The 23,275-nt window shown below is 41.1% G+C and overlaps 1 protein-coding gene across 1 annotated transcript in view; it reads left to right on the top strand.

Annotated features, from left to right (window-relative positions):
• Positions 1-23,275, top strand: part of ARFIP1 (ADP ribosylation factor interacting protein 1) — a 77,772-nt gene that overhangs the window by 28,267 nt on the left and 26,230 nt on the right. The window contains exons 4-6 of the mRNA XM_065404838.1: positions 9,781-9,889; positions 13,204-13,299; positions 15,474-15,586. Of these exons, the coding sequence (XP_065260910.1) occupies positions 9,781-9,889; positions 13,204-13,299; positions 15,474-15,586 (318 nt within the window). The remainder of the gene's footprint in view (positions 1-9,780; positions 9,890-13,203; positions 13,300-15,473; positions 15,587-23,275) is intronic.

Raw genomic sequence — 23,275 nt, forward strand, 5'->3', positions numbered from 1 at the left:
ATGGTTAAAGGAGTTCACCTAAGATTGGGGGAAGGAATATACTTCAGTTGTACAATTATATTATAGTAGTACTTCATAAATAAAAGAGGGTGGTGGAAGTGATTACGATGAGTAAATGGACTAAATTTCAAGGGAGTCTTTTTTGTTTTAAATAAGTTGGATTCAGTTGAGAAACATTTTAGTATATTTTTTTGCTTTTTTTAAACTTGTGGTAGTGCCCCACTCAGGGATCTAGGGCCCCCACGTAGGGTTGCCAGATGTCCAGTTTTCGACCAGAACACCCGTTTGAAAAGGGACCCTGGTGGCTCCAGTCAGCACCACTGACTGGGCTGTTAAGTCTGATTGGTGGTACTGCTGGTGCAGCGGGGCTGGCAGGCTCCCTGCCCGGCTCCGTGCAGCTCCCAGAAGCAGCCAGCATATTCTTCCGGCTCCTAGGCAGCACGCAGAGCCCCATGGCTGCCCCTTCGCCCAGGAGCTGGAGGGACATACCAGCCACTTCTGGGAGCTGCCTGAGGTAAACGCCGTCTGGAGCCTGTGTCCCTACCCCAGCCCTAAGCCCCTTCCTGGACCCCAAACCCTTCATCCCTGGCCCCACCCCAGAGCCTGCACCCCCTCCTGCACCCCTCACCCCCTCCTGCACCCCAACCCCCAGCCCAGAGCCCCTCCCACACACTGAACCCCTCATTTCTGGTCCTACCCTGGGGCCCACACCCCTAGCCCAGAGCCCATACTCCGTTCCACACCCCAACCCCCTGCCTCAGACCAGAGCCCCCTCCTGTACCCCAAGCCCCTCATCCCTGGTCCCACCCCAGAACCCGCACCCCCAGCTGGAGCCCTCACCCCCGCCTTACCCCAGTGAAAATGAGCGAGTGAGCGATGGAGGGAGGGGGGTGGGGCGGGGCAAGGGTGGGTGTTCGGTTTTCTGTGATTAGAAAGTTGGCAACCCTATCCCCACGCTTGACTCGACCCATATTTTCATTTGCATTTTGTGAATGTAATAACTTTGCAGATATTTCAGCAGCTTTAGGCGTATTTGTTCTCATCTGTATGCACAGAGATCTAGCTGTGCAAGTCTTGTTCAGTGCTAATGTAACTTACACAAACTCTTGCTCTGGGAATATACCCTTTAGCAACAAAGTAACATTAGAGACCAGTTTGAGGTTCTGTTCTGCATACATCCATTTCTATGCATGCACAAGCAAATGCAATATCTGATTTTGCAATACACCTCTCTCTCTCTCTCTCTCTTTGTTTCTGAGTACTTGTAAAATGGTGGTATTGTTGTTTAATTTTTGCACTAAAGTGCACTTCTAGTACTTGCATACAGCATCATGCAGGAATATACTGTTAAGTAAAACACGAGTTACCAAATGTACTTGATTTTTAAAAAAAATATTTGGTAACATGTTAATACAGCAATATTTACTATTTGCATCACCTCCAGTAAACAATTGGTTCTCTAACAAAATCCAAATTAATAATTAAAAAGACAGATGAAATCACTGTTCGCTTAATTAAAATCGTTCATAAAAGAGCTGCAGTATTCTCACTTGTCCTCATGTGCGCTATCAAGAACTACTTAAGTACAGTTATGACTGAAATTCTAACTTGGTTTGTCCAGCCACTATGATAGATGTAAACTTTAAAGTGACTGAACTGGGCTGTAGCTTTGAGCTGTATTGGGCCAAAAGTTTGTTTTTATGTTATGACATAGTATGGTTGAGACAAAACTATCTGAGTTTAAAGCATGCTTAAGCACTTTGTTAGTGTCTATGCATCTTTAAAGTCCATTAGTAATGGCAGTGTTAATGGGATGACTAATTGGCACAGCCCCTTTATTATTGTTTGCTGGAGGAAACTCAGCAGATTGCAATTTTTTAACTTGTTGGTCCTGTAGTTAACACTCTTTACAACATGAATAGTGTGAGAAAAGTTACATTTTTGTCATTCAAATACTTGCTTTCAGTTTTTTAAATGTAGGTGAGAATACTTAACATTGTTTAACAAACCAGACCCTGAGATGGGGAAAAGTGCATTATTGTTTGTAATCTGAAAACATGCCATGTGTTTGGCCGAAAGAGAGTTTCTAAAGAATGAATTAAAATTAGGTAAAGTTCTAAAATTGTTGTAGTTAGGCTACCCAAGAGCCCAAATACTGTTATCTTACAAACTTACTTTCATATGTTTGTCAAGTATCAGGGGGTAGCCCTGTTAGTCTGTATCCATGTTAGTCTGTATCCACAAAAACAACAAGGAGTCCGATGGCACCTTAAAGACTAACAGATTTATTTGGGCATAAGCTTTTGTGGGTAAAAAACCCTTCTTCAGATGCATCAGTGGTTTGAGCATTGGTCTGCTAAACCCAGGGTTGTGAGTTCAATCCTTGAGGGGGCCATTTACGGATCTGGGGGGAAAATCTGTCAGGGGATTGGTCCTGCTTTGAGCAGGGGGTTGGACTAGATGACCTCCTGAGGTCCCTTCCAACCCTGAGATTCTATGATTCTATGTTTGAAATAATTTATGAAAATAAAAAACCTGATGTGTGCATTGCATTCTAAAATTCCTTTTTGTTGTTGTTGTTGTTCCCTCTGTCTCGCAGGACAGGCTCTTTCCTCCTGTCTTTTTGCCCTCTTCCAGAGCACAAGCACTCTTCTAAGCATCTTTATATGCTGCCAATAGCAAAGGATATCTGGCAGCGTGGGAAACTTGAGCTTCATTGTGAATCTTCAATATGTGCTATTATCATAATAAAGAGTATCTTTAAGATCTGTTACTCACTGCACCTGCACTCATAACACCTTGGGTTGTAATCTTGTCAAATCACATAAGCCATGCAAGGTCAGAGCACTTACATGGGAGACTAACAAAGGAAACTCAGGCCTTGGCTACACTGGCAATTCACAGCGCTGCACTTGCTGCGCTCAGGGGTGTGAAAAAACACCCCCCCTGAGCGCAGCGAGTGCAGCGCTGTAAAGCGCCAGTGTAATCAGCGCCTGCAGCGCTGCACGCTCCCTCGCAGCGCTGCAAGCTATTCCCCTCGGAGAGGTGGAGTACTTGCAGCGCTGCGAGAGAGCTCTCGCAGCGCTGGCGGCGCGACTACATTCGCGCTTCACAGCGCTGCCGCGGCAGCGCTGTGAATCCGCGAGTGTAGCCAAGGCCTCAGGTGCTTTAGGAAGTGCTTATGCCTTCTGAGTCAGTATTGAGCTAGTGTTCCAGCCTGGTGGTAGAGAACACTGTGGTGTGCTTCTTGTGGTGCTCTATTTTAGATGAGTTGGAAATCAAAGCCGTGATCACCTGTAGTCATGTAAGATCCCAGTTCACCTTTATTAAGTTTAGGTATGTTATCTCTGGCCTGGCCAAATTCCAGTTTGGGCAATTATATTCAATTTTACTAAAATGTCTCAATTGGAGAAGCCATTTTTTGCTTCCTATCATAAAAACAAACCTTAGAAACTTGTGGGTTTTTATTTTCTGCTGCCAGGTGGCTTATTTCATGCCGTTTAAAAGAGGAAGGGTCTGGACATTATTGATAAGGCTGGAGGAGAAATTGTTCAGAAAGGTGGATTGTAAGGTGAGATGTGGAGAAGACAGAAACTGCTTAGTGGAGGAGGAAAAGAAGTCTTTCAAGTGAAGAGTAACATGATTTAAGGCATGAGGCCAGGAGAAGGAAAAAGAGATACAAGGAGTAAGTAGTAAGCAAAGTGAATTAAATTTAGTGTAGTGCAGGGGTGGCCAACCTGTGGCTCCGGAGCCACATGCGGCTCTTCAGAGGTTAATATGCGGCTCCTTGCCTAGGCGCCAACTCCAGGGCTGGAGCTACAGGCGCCAACTTTCCAATGTGGTACAGGGTGCTCACTGCTCAACCCCTGGCTCTGCCCCAGGCCCTGGCCCCACACCATTCCTTCCCCCAAGGCCCCCGCCCCTTCCCCTGAGTCTGCTGTGCCCTTGCTCCTCCTCCTCCTTCTGCACACCACAAAACAGCTGATTGCGGCAAGTGGGAGACACTGGGGGCAGGCAGGGGAGCTGATGGGGGGCTGCTGATGTGTTACTCTGGCTCTTTGGCAATGCACATTGGTAAATTCTGGCTCCTTCTCAGGCTTGGGTTGGCCACCCCTGGTGTAGAGGAAAACCAAAACACAAATGTAGGTGCGGGCAAGATAGTGGGGCATTTTAGCTTAAGAGGCGAGCTTAGAATGGTAATAATGCAGGAAAGCAATAGATGGATTCAAAGCGAAGTGTGAAGTGTGGGTAATATGGTTGTAGTGGGAGGAAGATGACTTTACAATGAGTATTTTGGACACACTTGGTGAGGCTGGGGATTGAGAACTGGGAGGCCATGTTAGTCAAGGCAAAAATGACCATGGCAAGTATCTTAATAGTGAGGAATAGATGGGACATGATGAACAGACAGAGCCAATGTTTTGTCTCATTGAAAGTCAGTGGAACTTAAATTCCTAAATGACTTCTGACAATCGGATTTAGGCTCCTAAGTCACTTCAGTGCTTTTGAAAAAATGTAAAAGAAGGTAATATGAATCTGCATTAATTGTTGCTTTATTCGTTAGGACTGATTCATCCTTAAGGAGACAACAATATATAGTCTTTCCCAGTTAAATTCCCTAAATTCTTATGAATGGGTTGCATAAGTGGGTTAGTTTTTGTTTGTTTTTTATTCCACTTTCCTCCCAAAGAAGTACTTAAGTTACATCAACGATCATAAGCCGCTTTAATTACATCGGTTGTGTATGTCCACACAATACTCCTTGTGTTGGCAGAGCGCGTCCACAGTCCTTGCTCTTACATCTTCCATTCCCGGAGGCAGGGAAGAACAAAGATCTCCAGATGGGACTCAGGACTGACTGCAGTCTCTGATACTGACCAAGAAGAAGGCCAAAAGTTGTCATGCTAACTTGGCTTTTTTGAAACTACATCGCAACTATGAGCCTTCAAAGGCTGGTGGATCATGTTCCTTGGTGATCTACATTGCTTCATCAGTACCGGTGGCATTGATACTTTATATGTTGGAATATACAGTCTGACAAGGCTTCTCCTGGGACTCTACACTTGTGCTATTGATCACTTTACACAACAGAAACCGGTGGAGAACATCTGACTTTTCTAGTCAACTCAAGCCTTATAAATATTTCCAAATAATAATGTTCTTCATTAAGTAAGCATCTATTATTTTCATTCTAAAATGGAGCAAATGCCGGTATTTACTTTTGGCCGACCATCAGTAGTTTGTTTGTTGTAGAGAGAACTTTTGCCCCAATTATTTTTGGTTTCAGTGCAGAGAATATTTTCTTCATTTGGACTAGTTCAAGCGAAGTTGAAAAGCAAATTGGAAGTTGAAAAAAGCAGGAAAGCTTGTTTTTCTCTTCCAATCTATAAATAAAAATCAGTTGGGAGAGGATGAGATCTAGTAATTCTGATAACTTGGAGGGACGAGGGGCCAGATTTGCAATATACTTAAGCACCTAAAGATGCAAGTAGGTGCCTACTGGTATTTTCAAGAGTACCTAAGGTTAGGTACTTCTAACAATCCCACTAGGCACCTTCAGCATTTTTAGATCCCTATAACTTTGAAAATCCTATTTGCATAGGTAGCGTCTTCACTAAGCACTAAAGCAGAGCAGCTGTACCAGTGCAGCTCTGGAGTCAGATGCAACAGATTACAAAATACCATTTTTGGGTCACCTTTCTGGGTAAAACCACTCTTCAGTCTTTAAATGTATGCATCAATGGAAGTTGGGGACTGCATAGGTTCTACACTGACAAAGTGAAGGTCAACTGCATGGACTTTGTCCCAGGACTAACAAAAAAGTCAAATGAGACAAAGTATAGTCACTTTCCTTTAAAATGAGGTTATTCACCACACTGCCCACCTTGTACCAAATAACAAGCTTCTGAGGGAATGCAAGTCAAAGCCACTTGTTTTTTATCCCTGCGCCCTTCAAAAATAAGTCTCCCATGACACGCATATAATTTATCTACTGTTGTAAATAGGAATGTACATACCATGCCTCTCACTTTTTCCCCACAGTTTTTCTCCAAATTATCTCAATTTTTTTTCTATGACAACTGTCAGTGATAAATCCCTTCATCAAGACCATTACGGGCTGTTGGCAGCCTTCTTATTTAGGAGTGTTTTGTAATAAATCATAATTAGATGTCTGAGATTATATGCCAAAAAACCTAACCCAAGTTTTCATGCAAGAACTCGTAGGTCCAGAACAAACACCTCTTTTGTTTATTTCAACAAACAAACAAAACCCCTCAGGTCAGAGATGACTGATTTTTAAATCACCAATTTAAATCGGCAAGCAAGAACACTGATTTAAATAATTGATTCTATTCTTGTTTAGTATTTGTACTTTTTAGTTACTTTCCACTATTTAAAAAAAATAAAATTGATTGTCATTGGTTGGTATTGCCATTAAAACATGTTGATTTGCAACCAGATACTGTATAGCATTTACACTAAGGATATGTCTATACTGCATTCACAGGCTGTGATTGCAGCTCGGGTAGACATACCCTAGATAGCCTGGGCCCCAGAGCAGTGAAGCCAGGGCAGTGCAGGATAACCCTGTGAGTAATTACCCAGAATTCTGGGTGGGCTTGTAGTGCATGCTGAAGCAGCTTCATTGCTCCGGAACCTAAGCTAGCTTTAATCTAGCTAGCTTAGTTTACCGGCATTTGCTCCATTTTTAGACTGAAAATAATAGATGCTTACTTAATGAAGAACATGCTATTTTGACATATTTATAAAGTGTGAGTTGACTAGAAAAATATGATCTTTTCCTCTGTCTCTGTATTAAAATTAAATTTGAAATTATGACAGCCAATTGTTAGCCCGTAATTTACTACAATACATAAAAATGCTTTAAATATTCTGCATCAATAAACACTGAAATTTTGGGCTTGTTTTAAAAATTTTTTTGATTTAAATAACTCAATTTAAATAAAAATCTGATTTAAAAATCATAGGTTTTTATCTATTCCACCTCAGTTTCACAATATATTAAGTCTTGGTAATACAGTTTACTACTAGAATAAATTATTGTAAGTCCTCTGTTTATTTATTATCTTGTACTGTAGGGCCCCTATGTGCTGCTACTCATGGATTAGTGTCCCATTATATTCAAACTGGTACAAACTTAACAAAAAGATGGTCCCTGCCCCAGAGAGCTTATACTTTTGGTTGTAATATAAGAAGTGATGCAGTAGGTGGATAAACAGATGGGAGCACCAAGAAACAATGAGACAATACTGTTTGCTATGATGGGCAATGATCACAGCATGCCAGCTGCCATACCATTGTTGAGGCTTTTATAGGCATTGTAGCAGAAGAGTTCTAAAGGGGAGGGAGGAAACATGTAAGTACTTTTGTCAAAACTTAGCAAACAGGCAATGAAGGCTTTCATCAGTAGAGTGACAGTGAGAGTACACATATGCTATGGAGATTAGAGAATTGCGGGGGGGAGGGGAAATAGATTTTGAAGGGCCTTAAAAGTACAGACAAGTAGCTGAGAATTTTAACACTTTCACAGGAAAGAGGCTTGGCTTCCACATCTTCAGGTGAAGAATCGGCCAGAGGGTATGGGGGGGGGCTGGAGTATAGAGTCTTTAGAAATTCAGCTTAAAATACAAAGCTTTATAGGAGTCTAGTGCCCATAGGTAGGTTGAGACTGAGGGCTGGTCTACACTACTGAGAGGGGATCGATCTAAGTTAAGCAATTTCAGCTGTGTGAATAACATAGTTGAAGTTAACGTACTTAGACCTACTTACTGAGGTGCCTTGAAGTGCCTTCACTGCAGTGTGTTGATGGGAGACGCTCTCCTGTCGATTCCCCTTGCGCTTCTCTTTGAGGTGGAGTACCAGAGTTGACACTAGAGCGATCGATGGTCGATTTATTGCATCTATCCTAGACACGATAAATTGATCCCTGCTGGATCGATCGCTGCCCATCGATCCGGCCAGTAGCGAAGACAAGCTCTGAGGCTATGTCTACAGAACTTATGTCTCTCAGGGGGTCTGAATAAATCACCCCGAGCGACATAAGTTACACTGACCATAAGCGCCGGTGTGGCCCAAATTCTCCCGCCAACATAGCTTCTGCTGCTTGCAGAGGTGATTTTATTATGCTGATCGGAGAGCTCTCCCATCAGCGTAAATCGTCGTCACCAGATGTGCTGCAGCAGTGCATCTGCGCCGCTGCAGCACTGTGTGTGTAGACATGCCCCAAGAAGCAGCCAGTGATCACGGTGCTGCTTATTTCTTTTCCTTCTTTATTATTGCACTTAAATTATTCACTTTTTATTTGGCCCTTTATAAATAACTAATAATCAGGAATCATGGTTAGTTTAACCAAAGTATAGTGTCTCTTCTGCTAAGGATACCTTTTTATTACTTTGGAGTTTGTGTGTTTTTGTAGGTTTCCTTTTTCTCTTTTCCTGATAGTTGGTTTATATTGCAGGGAATTATTACTGTGGTATTGGGATTATTCAGTGCTACATTCTAACTGCCAGTTTTGGCCTTTAGGTAATATCACACCTATGCAGCAACTCCCATGGGGCTTGCAGATTAAGTGACTTCTGTCATATATTAAAAAAATCACTTGGGTTTTAAAGATATTAATTCTTAGTTGTGTGTGTATAATATATGTGTGTGTGTGTGTGTGTGTGTATAATGTGTGTGTGTGTATAATGTGTGTGTGTGTGTGTGTATATGTATATATATATATATATATATATATATATATATATATATATATATATATATATATATATATATATATATATAAATAAAATGTTAGAAGAAGTTACTGCATATGCCTTGCAGTAGCATCTTGAAAATAAATGTTTTTTTCTCTGCATACTTCATGCATTGCTCATCTGTTCCTTTATTATTTATTTATTTTCACCTTGCTAAGATTAGAAAGATTCAGAATTCCATGTCAGCAGTTAAGGTTTTCTGATTATGTAATCTACTGTGATGTGACTGAGTTATTGGTCTGTGTCTTCTGCTTGCTGTTTTTAATACTTTTATTTTTACATAGTGTGGAACAGGGAAATTTGTGAGGTTGGAAGGCATTCTGTCTTCTAACCCTGACTTACTTGCTGCATAGCCTTTGGGAATTACCTTAATCTTTTTCCTCAATTTCTCCATTTGTAAACATGGACAATACTAACTCTCCCACCTCAGACCAGCTTTAAGGATTTATTAGTGTTTTCACAGTGTTTTGAATGAGTAAAATGTGCTAAATGGCATCATGATGTATTTGGCACTTTACAGAACAAGTGAAATGATGCAGAATCCAGAAAAACTTTCAGTCTAAATGAAGACCGGGACAACAGGAAAACCTTCTATTAGCAATTACTATTAACTCTTTAGTTTCTAGGAGTTAATCTTGCACTCAACCACTTGGAAAAACTAGAACTTGCCTTCATGTTTTTCTTCTGTAAGGACATTGGTAAGGAAAGGAAAAGTATTGTTTTGTTTTTCATTTTTCATTTTTTTCCATATACTTAACAAATCAACACTCTCTTTTAAAATGAGCATACAAACTGTTTCATCTAACACACATTGTAAAACAGTGTCTTATGTTGTAAATGTTTGCTACTAATGCATCACAATAGAATGCCATGACACCATAAGACAAGTTCCAGGCTATAGACAGAATTGTTTAAGATGCAATTGAAAAGATATTATGGTGCCTAAAAGTTTCCTTATCTAGGTTTTTATATGGATTTTCCCTTTTATTCAAACATTTCCAAGGATTTGAAATGTTCGTTACCAGTTGGACTTGGTCTCTCGGAAACCCAAATAACATCTCATGGCTTTGACAGCACCAAAGAGGGAGTCATTGAAGCAGGGCCATTTCAAGGTAAAAACTACTTGTATACCTACATGATTTTTACATTTCAACAATTTACCTGATTTAGGCATATTTTTAAAGGCATAGCCTCTTAAGACTCTTTCCAAACTCTGTAGCTGTTTTACACTTCAGCATAAATAGCAGTTATTCTGATGTGCAATGTATACCTTAGGTGTGAAATGTGTGTTCTCCTCAGTTGCTGGGTTGCTAAAATGAGAAATTAATATCCACTTGTCAAGGGGTTTTAATGAAAACTTATATTAGATTAAGTAACTTTTAACTAGCCTGCAGTTAATTTTAATAGGTCCTTTCCTATAATCATGTTGGATTTCTTAATGAAAAGATTCTTGGTGTTACAAAAGTGTATGTATGCTATTTGATGGATACTGGTAATTTAAAAACTGCTATATTAAGAAGGGAAAATTTAGGTTATTATAGTAAAAACTCTATACATAATTAGAGCTATATAACTAAATCATTAAGTTAGAGGTATTATTCCAGTTGTAATCATAGCTCAAATCAGTCCCACTGTCAGTTACCACTCCACTTCAGTTTTCTAAAGAAGATAGAATTACAGTGAAATTCTCTTTTCCCAGCTCTGTAGTGGATTGTTCCAATGAGACTAAATTGTTTCCTCTTTATTGTGATGTATATGTTGTAAAGGTTCTTAGCCACCAAGCATAAGAATCAGTCCTAAAAATACTGCAAAAATTTGGTTATATTGAAGATGTATCCACCATTTTACTTGCACAGCATAGAGCTGCAGGTTTCTTTAATTTGAATGGATTTATTTAAAAGCTAACCTTGAGAAATGCAAAATTATTAAATGATCCAATAATAGCACTTTCTCTTTAATCTACTGTCTGAAAATAAAGAATACAGGAAACAGGACATAAATGAAATCTTAATAAACCATTATATATAGTTTTACTTTATCTAGAGCAAGATTATGAATTTAGAAAATCTGACTGAATATTGAGTGAGCAGCTGTGAGACTGAGTCTTTGTAGTAGTAGGTATAACTTGCATATATCCTTGCTTTTATAAGTAAAACCTTAAAAATGCAAAAATGAAGCAAAAAAGTACAACTTGTTACATAATTAAAATGTCTCTGGCTCATGAGTGTTTGATGAAATATTCAGTACAGCTAACGAAAAGCTGCGTAAATAATAAACGCTGCTTGCCATTCCCTTTTCTTTTCATTCTATCTCTAAGGCAGTAATACACTAGTTTAACAGAGCAGGTACAACAGAACTAATACCAAAATAAAGTGTACAGGACATTGTTCAAACTATGCTAATAATTCTGAAATGTCATAAATGCTTAACAGTGTAAGCAACAAAATTATTAATTTTCAGATGTTATAGAAACAGGGAACTTTGTGCTTTCTCTGTGTGAACTGACCTGAATTTAAACATAATACTCCAGTCTTTCTCCAAAACCAATTACTTTAGATTATTTCTAATTATGTTTTTCCCAAATGAATGAGAGATGATGGAAATTGGGCTTTGAATAACCCAATAGACAAAAAGATAAAATATGATTAACGCCAAATTTTAAGAGCTTTGATTTCTGTTCAGTAGAATGGATAAAAAACAAATACAGGGGGGAGAGGGGGAAGCAAAATTAATTGGGATGGGGGAAGGGTATTGTGAACAATGATGCTTAAGCAAAGTTGGATACTCTTGTGCCAGAAGCCAAGAAAACTTAAAGAATGAAAAGTTGTTTTTAGCTTGCTTACATTCCATGATTAGACACTGCTCCTGTAATAAGATCCTTGTGGGCAGACCTTTGTGCCTGCATGAATCCAGTTGCAGAATTGGGGACATTAGTACCTAAGGTATTGCCGCTCTTGTAAAACATATCATCATACTGTGACAAGATAAGGAAAGTTAAATAAATGTCTTTCAGCCTTAACTTTGTTTGTGTGTGCAGATTAATGATGTTGCTAAAAATTTTATGCTTTGTTCTTACAGTTGGAATAATGAGGGGAGACAAATTTTCCATGCTACAGGGACATGTATAAGAAACATATGCTGAGTCTTGCTTTGGTTATTTAAAGAGCTCTTTTGGGATGTTACTGAATTAATAAAGTATAACCTTTGTGGAAGCCATTAAAGGGTACATAATTTCTGGGGGCACATTGACCCATTAGGTTTTTATGCAGCCTTCAAAAAATGTTATGAAAATTAACATGCTCAGGCACAAAATTGACTTGCAATACCATTGCAATACCATGATGATCGATTTGGGCGGGGGGAGGGGGTTATTACTGATTTTAGTCACCCATCAAAAAAAAGTATTTTGTCCTGGGCAAATGGGGTGAATTTTTCATGGTTGCCTCTATACGATTAAATTGACTATTTTATTGCACCTCTACTTTGATATAACGCTGTCCTCGGGAGCCAAAAAATCTTACTGCGTTATAGGTGAAACCACGTTATATCAAACTTGCTTTAATCCGCCAGAGTGCACAGCCCCGCCCCACCCCCCCCCCAGAGCCGCTGCTTTACCGTGTTATATCCGAATTCGTGTTATATCGGGTAGCGTTATAGCAGGGTAGAGGTGTATATGCTTTCCTTGATGTGGAAGAGTATAAAGCTATGAGCTGTATCACTTGTTAAAATATGTATAATAGCTTTGGGAGCACAGCACTCTTACTGTTAACACAACAATGCCCGTAACTCAATATTTTTAATATAATTAATGTTTATAGTAGGCCTTTTTCTTCTAGACCGAGAACCACACAGGCTAATATTTTAACAACCTAATGGCTCAATCCTGATCTCAGATACTTAGGCATTCTTGCTGCATATTATAGACATATAGCTACTGCACTTCATTAAAATCTGTTCCTGCACCTGCTTATCTGAAATTGGAATTGAATCCAGAGTCCAAGTATCAACCCTCAAGGTTAGGAGTATTGCATGATAACGGTAGAGTGACTTTTACTTAGATAAGAAAAATCAGATTTCAGCTGAAAAGCAGCCATATTGATCAGTATGAAAGTCATTTTATTTGTTTTCTTTCCTGCCTCCTGTATCTCGCATTTTGTATTCATTACTTCCAGTCATACTGCCAATTTCTTTTAAAGAAAACACACAATTAAGTCAGGAGTAACTTTGATGATTTCATATTAACAGCTGCTTCTTTCTAATATATCACTACCAGAAATCCCAAGAACTATTCCATACACTATTCTAGTTTTGTGTTGATGTTACAGGTATATCGCCAATACTAAAAGCTATCTCTGTACATAAAAGTACACATTTTCTGAGGAAAGAAGATGATGGGTTTTCATGGTTAAATGTGTCCCCTTTTCAGGTTCCCCAGCATCACCCATATCATCCGTTATATCTCCTAGCAATGCAGCAGCTAGCAGACTGGCTGGACAAGGGAGTGATTTAATTATTCCCACAGGTATTCACAACACTGACTGGATACACTAGTGTTACACTAACATCTTTGTTACACTAACGCCTACTACCTGTAATAATTTGACTTTTTTTACTAGGTGGGTGTGTAATTCCTGCTATTTGGTGATTCTGTCATTTCTGGGCTTCAACAGTTTGCAAAGTAACCTATGCTTTCTCTTCTGAACAACTTTTCCTGCTCCAAAGCATTAAGTATAATCTGTACAGCTCTTTACTTTTTATCAACAATAAATAAAAACAAATGACATTTAAAAAGTACTCTAGGTGTAATTGTTAGTGCTAAAGCAGTCAGCTTTTTTCTCTTTGCCAGCCAAATCAGAGACATGTTCTAATACTCCAAGTATGAGATTGGATTTTGGAGTTCATAACACCCAAACTGGGCTTTGTCCCGACTGCCTCTGTGGCTTTGGTCAAGTTACTTAACCTCTTTGTGTCTGTTTCCTCCTCTTTTAAAAGGGGAGAATACTTAGCTACCTCAGAGGGGTGCTGTGAGGATTAATTACTTAGTATAAAAATTATGTTTTCAAGGTGTAAATCACATGTTGGTGCTCAGTGCTATAAAGGAATGTCTGGAGACATATGCAGAAGCATACTGTTTTTACAAACCTTTGTTTACAATAACCTGGCAAGGTTAATACATAGTGTTCTGTATTATACGAGATGTGGCAGGTGCAGGGATAGTCTTTCTCTCTTTTTCTCTCTCCAGGATAAATGGGCTTTATGAATAATTGCACCTTCATATGCCGATGGGTCTTCTGCTAATAATTCAGTTTTTCAGCGTGGAATGCTATTGTAAAGCCTAATGACTAAACTTTCTTCCTTATATAACTTGCTTTTTTCCTACCTAAAGAGGGACGGGGGCCACTGTCAAGTATCCTTTTTTAAATAGCTTAGGTTTTTAACTCTGCCATGTGTCTAATACTTCCTTAGGAACTTGAAGAAAAACATTTCCATACTGACTCTGTCTTGCATTTGATGCCAGGCATTTTATTTTGCTGTTCTTTAGAAGTGAAGTCAGCAAGGGTCTGTATATGCTACTAAGTACACTAACATAGCATCAGGAGCCATGTGGAATGTATGTAACTCTGGGAATTCGTCCATGTACTAGCAAACTACCATGCTCTTTGTTAATTTTTTTTTCATTTGTACAAAGCTAAAGAGCACTTGGCATAACTTGGGTGGTCAGTGCATATGTGGCAATGGAGGGTGCTGCCAACAAAATGGCAGCAACATTTTTTACAATTTTGATATTGGGAGTCAGCTTTTCAATTCAAAATCAAAATGTGCAATTTGAATAACATTCTGTACTGACTGGTACCTGCAAAAAGTTGGGACTGATTATAGTGTACTGATGGTGACCCTTTATTCTGTTTCACTGCTTGCTGTGGTTTCTTTATTGCTGATTTTGAATGAGGACTAATGAGTTCCACTATCTCCGTGAATGAGAACCTAATAAAACTATGAAGTACACTAACCTTTTTACATGTACAGGAGAGTTATGATTCTCCTGTTAATTTTAATTAAACATGTTGAGGCTAACAGCAGCACGATCTGGAAAAATGTGAATGTCTTACTCTTATGTTAACAAATATTGCTTTGACAATTCTGTACATCTTAAGTTGGCTGTACTTGGTGGCAGCAGTTTGATTGTACTTTGTATACTTCTGTAACTTACTAACAATGGCTTGTAGTGTGTAAAAGTTTTTTAGATTGGCTAATTCCAGCAGAATGTTGGACTGTTAGACGTTGCCTAAATGCTGTTTTTAAAACAGTTTAAGCAAATATCTGAATTACTTGTTGAGGGTAGAAAAAATTCTGTACAGAAACACCCATTTAACTTTATCATACTTTCTTACTCAATCTAGTGTTAGTTTACCTAAATTATTCACTTACACAAATATTCTGGTTTGATTTTAAAATCAATATAGATGTACTTCCCTTTATTGTATGCACTTTTAGGCCCGATTAGCACAAAACTGCTTTTTGAAAACAGTCTTTCATGCCCATTTACCAAGCTCCGTTCACATAAAATCTAGTTAGATGCATAGTTTGCTTTTCCATGCACAAGTGCTGTTTTATGACTCTTTGGATATGCAGATATATGCTTGACTTTTTTAAAAAACATGGGCCCTAAAGATTTTCTGTGTCTGTCTTGTTCAGGTGGTGTAAGAATGCAGCAGAAAAGTGGGCCAGTTGTTCTAGCAGATGAAGTAAAGAATCCAGCAATGGAAAAATTAGAGCTTGTGAGAAAATGGAGCCTAAACACTTACAAGGTTTGCAAGTTTACACATGTAAATTTCTATTGCTGTTTCCATTCTATTGCTAATGTAAATTAAAATTTGTAAACTTATCATATTGCAGCATACAATGTGTTGAAGGATGCAGCATGTTATAGATAGCTAAAAATCTGTCATTGTTATGGAGAAACATATATTCTGAATTGATGTAGATATGACTTGGTAAACTAGGCCTCTTACTGATTTGTTCTTTTTCCCTCAGATTTTTTAATCTAGGTTAGAACTCCAGAATCTTCTGTCAGAACCTACATATGTGCAAGATTATGTATAGATCTCTTAATTTTTTATGATGCAATGATAGCTTTTAAACCTTATTTACATGACAAAATGGGGAGTCGATTATGTTTTCCCCACAAACACACTTACTTGAGCTAAAACAAGTTTAGTGAACTTCAAAACTAATGCATAAATCCTACGTCTTTTTGCTAGTGGAACTGCTAAGTTTTATATGATTTGTCATTGGGTAGCATTAGCTGCAATAAAAATGTGAAATACGGTTGTTTTTATCACCAATTATCTAAAATTTCTCTTAATTCATTGTCATTGTTTTCTGACCTCTCATCCCTGCTGGATTTTTTTCAGTTTTTGAATTTGAGATTACATCTGGTATCAAGGTGACTTCTTTGAGATTTTTTTGCTCTGGTATTTTTTTTATATTTCCATGGCATTTCTTGTGTTCAAGTGCACCCAATAACCTGAATTTGATGAAATAGCGCAGAAACAAGTGAATAAGTAATAAAATGGTGATGATAAAGCTCATTTATTTTGCTAGTGACAATTACAAATGGCTCCCCCATCCTCCCATTTTTCGGGCCCTTGACATAAGGATATATTAGTGCACTTGTGGCAGTAAACATACCACTGCCAAGAGCTCTAAATTTAGCCCAATTCAGAGCAGCAGTTCCTTACTCTTCCTGAAACTTGGCTGACGGAGAGCTGGAGGGAAGGAATTGGGATTATATGTGTATCGGTGTCAGGCTCTTCACCACTTCTTCAGCCTGTGGAGAGGGGAATGCTTTGGAGTGGAGAATCCCCACAAATCTAAGAACTCCTGCAAAGATACAGACAGACAGACAGACATCATTTGACTACCAGGGTCTCTAGTTGAGCTGAACTTCTTGAGATTTCAAAAATTTCCCCATTTTGCACTGGGATGAAACTAAAATCCTTTGACGTCTTTCACAAAAAAACCCAAAACCTAATTCTAACCACTGGGCTCTCCAGTCTCTCAAGATGTGGGTGATGCACGTTCAAATCCATGCTCGGAATCAGTCTTAACAAGGACTTGAACCTGAATGTCTGACATCCCTGGTGAGTGCTCTTAATACCAGGCTATTGGCTATTTTGGGGTGGTGTGCGCCCTCTTGTTTCAACCAGAAATTCTACCCTGGACCTCAGAAACCTTCCCGATGAAAGTTTTGACAAAACTGGCAAGTTTCCACAAAAAATTTTGGTTTCAGCTGATTGTTTCTCCCATCAAAAAATGCCAATTTCATCAAAATTCCCTATCAGTTCTAATCGCTGGTACTCTTAGATCCGTGTACTGACTTCCTCTTTGATAGGGGTGAGAACAAATGAGGAAATTTTTCAGTAGCAAATGTGATGCTGCTAATTATAACTAGTTCAAAAGATTTGTTCAGGACAGAGGCCTGCATCTTTTTTTCTTGCTCAGTTCCATTGGTTCAGGGACTTCTAATTTCATGTAATCTAAATTGCAAAGGTCTGTCCAGCTGCTATTTCTGCCTACCATGTTTCGTTTGAGAGGGAACTAATATTTTGCCTCCCCTTGTGAAGAAGTTCTTGGAAGTTCTCTGTACCCTCCAGTCAGGTAGCCTGCCGACCCTTGGGATTTGAATTGGTGCTCCACAAACTTTTGTTGAAGGGCCCTTGATCTGGCTTTTTGTTCCACCTCTTACTAAAAGACTCCTTCCTGCTGGCCTTCATCTTGGCTCAAAGTTGCAGACAGACTGCTCGTTCACTTAATGCAGTCTTCTACAAAGAAAAGGTGGCTGAGGCATATGCAAAACCTTGGCAAAGTCTCAGTTATTCATTTGAAACATTATATCTCTGCCAAGCTCTTTCCAAAGCCAGGTAGCCGTCTCAGAGAGGTCAGGCTGCATGTTTGACTTACAACAACATAGAGAACAAAGCAAAACAAAAACCCACATTCATTACTGCTCAGAGTGCCCGCACTAAACTTTTTGGAACATGGAGTAGGATGCGTTTTTGCCTTAAAATCCAAAGGTTAAACATTTATTGCCTAAAGCTGCCGGATGAGTTAGTTTGTGAATCCAGGCCATGTATGATGTCTCTGAAGTCCCTATGCTAGAACATTTTTGGGCTTTTTCCACCAAAAGGATGGGATAATTCAGGGCATACTTGCATAACATGCCCTCATTTGAAATCTGTCTGGCATCTATACAGTGGTTGGTGGTTACATTTATGAACCCCTGTACCTCTGTTCTGCACCAGGAACAGATTATTAATTTGGGAGGACAGTGCTTTGCTGTGTGTGACTAGTGCGTTTCCTGGGTCCACCTCAGGGAGGTCATTGCTGGCTAATTTCCTGCACTGTGGTTCTGTGGGGGCACATATGTGAAGGAGAATAGGTCACTTACCTTGTGTAACTGCTGATCTGTGAATGTATGGAATCTACATAGCCACACCAAAATCTGCTGCCCCTAGTTGGATGCCCAAATACTTTCAGTGCTTCTGGTGATGGAGAAATTGGTGACAGTTATTGATGGGGCCAGGAGGCTATTTATACCCTCGGCCCAAGGCAGGCATGCTTTCAACTAACACTGCACAGAATTTTCTATGGCTGCCTGCCTAGGTATGTAATTCCTACGATACGGCTCTGAACACATTTGTAAAACAGGAGTTACATCATCTAATAACCCCCTTTAATGTCAAATGAATTAGCAAACCCTTACTGTTACACACCTTGATGGAATTTATATCCTCTAAGAGAGATCTAATAGATTTCAGGCTCTGACTTCTTCTTTCTCCAGGCTACTCTACCTAGTTACCATTTAGAAATAATTCTTGCTTTGAAATGAGTTATTGCGTAATCTGAATATAAATTCTTAAATCAGCCTTCTCAAATCAGCCTACTTCTAGCTTCACCATCACTTGGGACTTCAGTATCCATGTTGATTATTCTTACTACCACTTTGCCTTTAGCTTCCTTTCCGTTCCCAGGCGTTCTTGATGGTGTGTGCCATTTCTCTCGACTACTCTAGGGGTCATACCCTGAACATTGCAAATCCTTTCATTCATTATGATATTGGGAGATTCCCACCTGGCCACTCCACTTGGTTGTGGGACAGGGGAGGAGCGGCTTGAAATTATGCCAGTAGAAGATTGGGTTTAGCAGAGCCGACACCCACCCAAAGTGGATTTATCCAGGGTTAGATTCTCTTGTCCATTACCTGGAAGACCCTGTATTGGTAATAGAAACTAAAGTAAACTGTAACAAGGGATAGCTCGAGGGAGGGATAGCTCAGTGGTTTGAACATTGGCCTGCTAAACCCAGGGTTGTGAGTTCAATCCTTGAGGGGGCCATTTAGGAAACTGGAATGTGTGGTTTTTATATATATATATATATATATATATATATATATATATATATATATATATATATATATATATATATATATATATATATATATATATAAAAAAAAATCTGTCTGGGGATTTGTCCTGCTTTGAGCAGGGGGTTGGACTAAATGATCTCCTGAGGTCCCTTCCAACCCTGATATTCTATGATTCACAACTCAGAGATGTAGATTTCATTTTTAGAAGGTACACGCTATACATTTTTAAAGTGATTTATTTTGAAAACTTTTCAGATTAGTTTTACAGCTATATCAGAAAATGAATGATTGATGGTTATTTCATTTATCAAAGGTAATTGAAGCAGATATTTAGGAAGTCATTGGGAGGTGAAGTATCTCCAATTCGACAGGTTAATCATTAATATTTGAATGATTTTCTTGCCATGCTGTATTAGGAGGAGAACATCACCAGACAGACATTTAAATTGTTTTATTTAACTAAAACAACAACGTTATGTATTCTGGATTTTTTTCTTCAACAGCAAACATATAATATTATAACAAAACAAGAATTTGAATTTATTAAACATTCAAGTTTTTTTTTTAAAATAAGGTTTGTTTTTGTTAAAATTGTTTAATTAAAATAGTTAAATGAAATATTAAAAAAAAAATTAAAAATTGACTGTGTCATCCAGGTCAACATGAGAAACTTAAAATATTGGTTTCTGCAGCTAACTCAGTCATCTTCACCTTCATTTTCTTGATGGTTCATAATCTGGAAAAGAAAAACAAGCTTTCCTGCTTTTTCAGGTCCCAAACGATTTCTCAATTTGGAATGAATTAGTCCAAAGGAAGAAAATATTCTTTCTACGCCAGCAGAAGAAGCTACTGCTGTTAAAAGTGAGATTATCACTTCAACAGTCTCTGAATCCAAGTGCTTAAGTTCACTGGTGTGACTTTCTTTAAAACATCATCAGCAAACATATATTTCTTGAATGGTTCACCCTTAGCTCTGAACTTTATTATAGTTGGCATTATGGAGGGATGATTGCTGGATGTCCATGTCATAGCCAACTCCTCTTCTTTAGCAGTTAAGGTTTGACCCTGGTACCGAGTATTGAGAGTATCTGCAAGAAAATGAGCTGGAGATAATGCTTGTCCCACTCGTTTTTTTTTAATGCTTGTAATTTAACTCTGTCATTGCATATTTCTCTTTTTAAGATCTCACTCAGTTCCTTCCAGATTTCAACAGCATCAGCAATAGAACAGCTATTTCCCTGCATTTTGTTCAAGGCTACAGAAATAGGCTTCAGGGTACTCAGCATGTGTTCAACATTTCTCTTAAGCCCAATGTTGAGAACTTTGGCTGTGACAGTGCCATCTATTTTTTCACGATTTTGTTCACAAACTGTCATCAGATTAGGCCAGTTCTCGATACAGTGCTCAAAACAGTCCACTACGGAGTTCCACTGCACGTTTTGTGGGAGAGTTAGCTTGGTTCCTCCCACTTTTTTCAGAGCAGCTGCTGCAAAGTGGTTGTTACGGAAGTATTTTGCAGTTTCAACAACATTAGCCTTTATTTCTGGAACACTGAAGTCTTTGGCTAGGAGGTGCATCAAATGAGCACTGCAACTGTATGTTCTTCTTCGAGTGCTTGCTCATATCTATTCCAATTAGGTGTGCACGCACCGTGTGCACGATCGTCAGAGAATTTTTACCCTAGCAACACCCGGTGGGTCGGCTGTGGAGCCCCCTGGGAGTGGCGCCTTCATGGCGCTGGATATATACCCCAGCCGACCCAGCGCCCCCTCAGTTCCTTCTTACCGCCCATGACGGTCGTTGGAACTGTGGAGCGCGGCATAGCTGTCCTCCACTCTCCCTAGCTTTTACTTCCCGGTTTGGTTAATTGTTCTAGTTCTTAATAGTTATATAGTTAGTGTAGTTTTAATAGTTGTAGAATTAGTTTTGTAAGTGAAGTTAGCGGGCTGGAAGGGGTCCCTCCCCCTTCCTCCCTGCGTGCCGCCCAGGCTCATGCTCAAGGCTCCGGGGTTTAAGCTGTGCTCATCCTGTTCGAAGCCTATGCCAACGGGAGACCCCCACGACTCTTGTTTAAAGTGCCTCGGGGAGTCTCACCAGGCCGAAAAGTGTAAGATCTGTAAGGCTTTCAGGCCTCGAACTAAAAAGGAGCAGGACTTTAGACTCAAGCAGCTCCTTATGGAGGCGGCCCTCAGCCCGGATCCTCCTTCGGCATTCCAAGTTCTAGCACTGAGTGCCTCGGTGCACAATGCTCCGACGGCGACTTCGAGTACTGTACCGTGGGGAGACTCGAATAGAGACCCACAGCACCGGTCCTCGCCGGCACCGCGTCCAGCGCAAGCACCTCGGCGCCGTTCCCTGTCCCCAGGACAGAAGAGACCTCGCAAGCCAGAGGGGGCTGCCTCCCAACAACAGGCACTGGCGCCCCCTTTGCCAACCTCGGATTCGCGTCCGGCACTGGAGCGACCGAGGGTACAGGCGCCGTTATCAGCACAGTTGACTCCGGCACTGACGGAAGGGCCGTTGCGTCTGGCGTTGACTGGCTCCCCGACCCGCACTGTGGTTGAGCCCCGACTTCCATCGACGCCGGAGATGTTTGCAATGGCGAGGGACCTCATTGCCCTTACAGAACCGGCACCGGCTCAGGCTACTGCACCGCATCTCACCCGTGCGGTACAGTCTAGGGGCAAGCCAGCCCTAATACGTCCACCATCTCCGAGCGTGGACACTCGGCACCGCTCCTGATCTCTGAGCAGGTCCCGGCGCCGTTCTCTATTACGGCACCGGTCGTACTCGCGGCCCAGATCTTATTCCCAGTACCGTTCTGCCTCGCAGCACCGCTCCGGACCTCGGTACTGTTCGGGCTCCCGACGCCACTCCCGGCACCGATCCCATTCGAGAAGCCGCTCCCGGCATCGCTCCCACAGGAGGTCTTCATCACGATCCAGGTCTGGATCTCGGTACCGGCATGACCATCGGCACCATTCTCGATCCCGGTACCACTCCTCGGCACCACGCCGACACCGCTCTCCTGTGGCCCGGCACCGCTCAGCACCGTTCCCAGCAGAGTCAACGCAGGCACGCTCCGCACCGCCCTGGCCCTCGTGCTCTGCCTCACGCTCTTCACAGTTGGACGACGCCTCCCACTCAGCCTATCCCACACCAGGCCAAGCAGAGGATAACCTGGGTCACTGGCAGGACGAAGCCCAGGAGCTTGCACAGTGGTCCTTCTGGACCCCGTGGGCGTACCACCAAGCCCAAGGGGTTCCACCCGCGGCCTCCCGCTCAGCCCATTCAGAGCCCTGAGTACCGGAGGCCACCATCAGTCTTCCCCCCCCCCCCCCGTGGGGGGGGGGGTATGGAGGCGCCTGCACCCACCCCAATGCAGGCCCCAGACCCCAGTACAGCAGATCCTGGACATCAGGACCCCTCGCAACTGGACCTGCTACAGGGGCTAATGGATCCTGTGGCATCTTCCTCATCTTCTCCAGATGAGGCGGTGGCGGGGACAACGACTTCGGGTCCCCCTCCGATAGACCTACGTGCTCACCAAGACCTCTTACGCAGGGTGGCACGTAATGAGGAGATAGTGGAGTTGGAGGACCCGGTAGTGGACATCCTTTCAGCTGACGCCCCATCTGCACCATTCAGGCCAACGCCAAGACAATATGGCAGACCCCTGCCTCTATCCCACCCTCGAGATCTGTAGAGCGGCGGTTTGGTCATCTGTACATACCTTCGCCACTCACTACACGTTAGTTCAGCAGTTTAGAGACGATGCCGCATTTGGCTCAGCGGTTCTGCACTCAGCGATGTCTCACTCCGACCCCACCGCCTAGGTAAGGCTTGGGAGTCACCTAATTGGAATCGATATGAGCAAACACTCTAAGAAGAAAAAACGGTTACTCACCTTTGTAGCGGTTATTCTTCGAGATGTGTTGCTCATATCCATTCCAAACCTGCCCTCCTTCCCCTCTGTTGGAGTAGCCGGCAAGAAGGAACTGAGGGGGTGCTGGGTCGGCTGGGGTATATATCCAGCGCCATGAAGGCGCCACTCCAGGGGGCTCCACAG

The sequence above is a fragment of the Emys orbicularis genome, chromosome 5 (assembly GCF_028017835.1).
Source record: "Emys orbicularis isolate rEmyOrb1 chromosome 5, rEmyOrb1.hap1, whole genome shotgun sequence".
Lineage (NCBI taxonomy): Eukaryota > Metazoa > Chordata > Testudines > Emydidae > Emys > Emys orbicularis.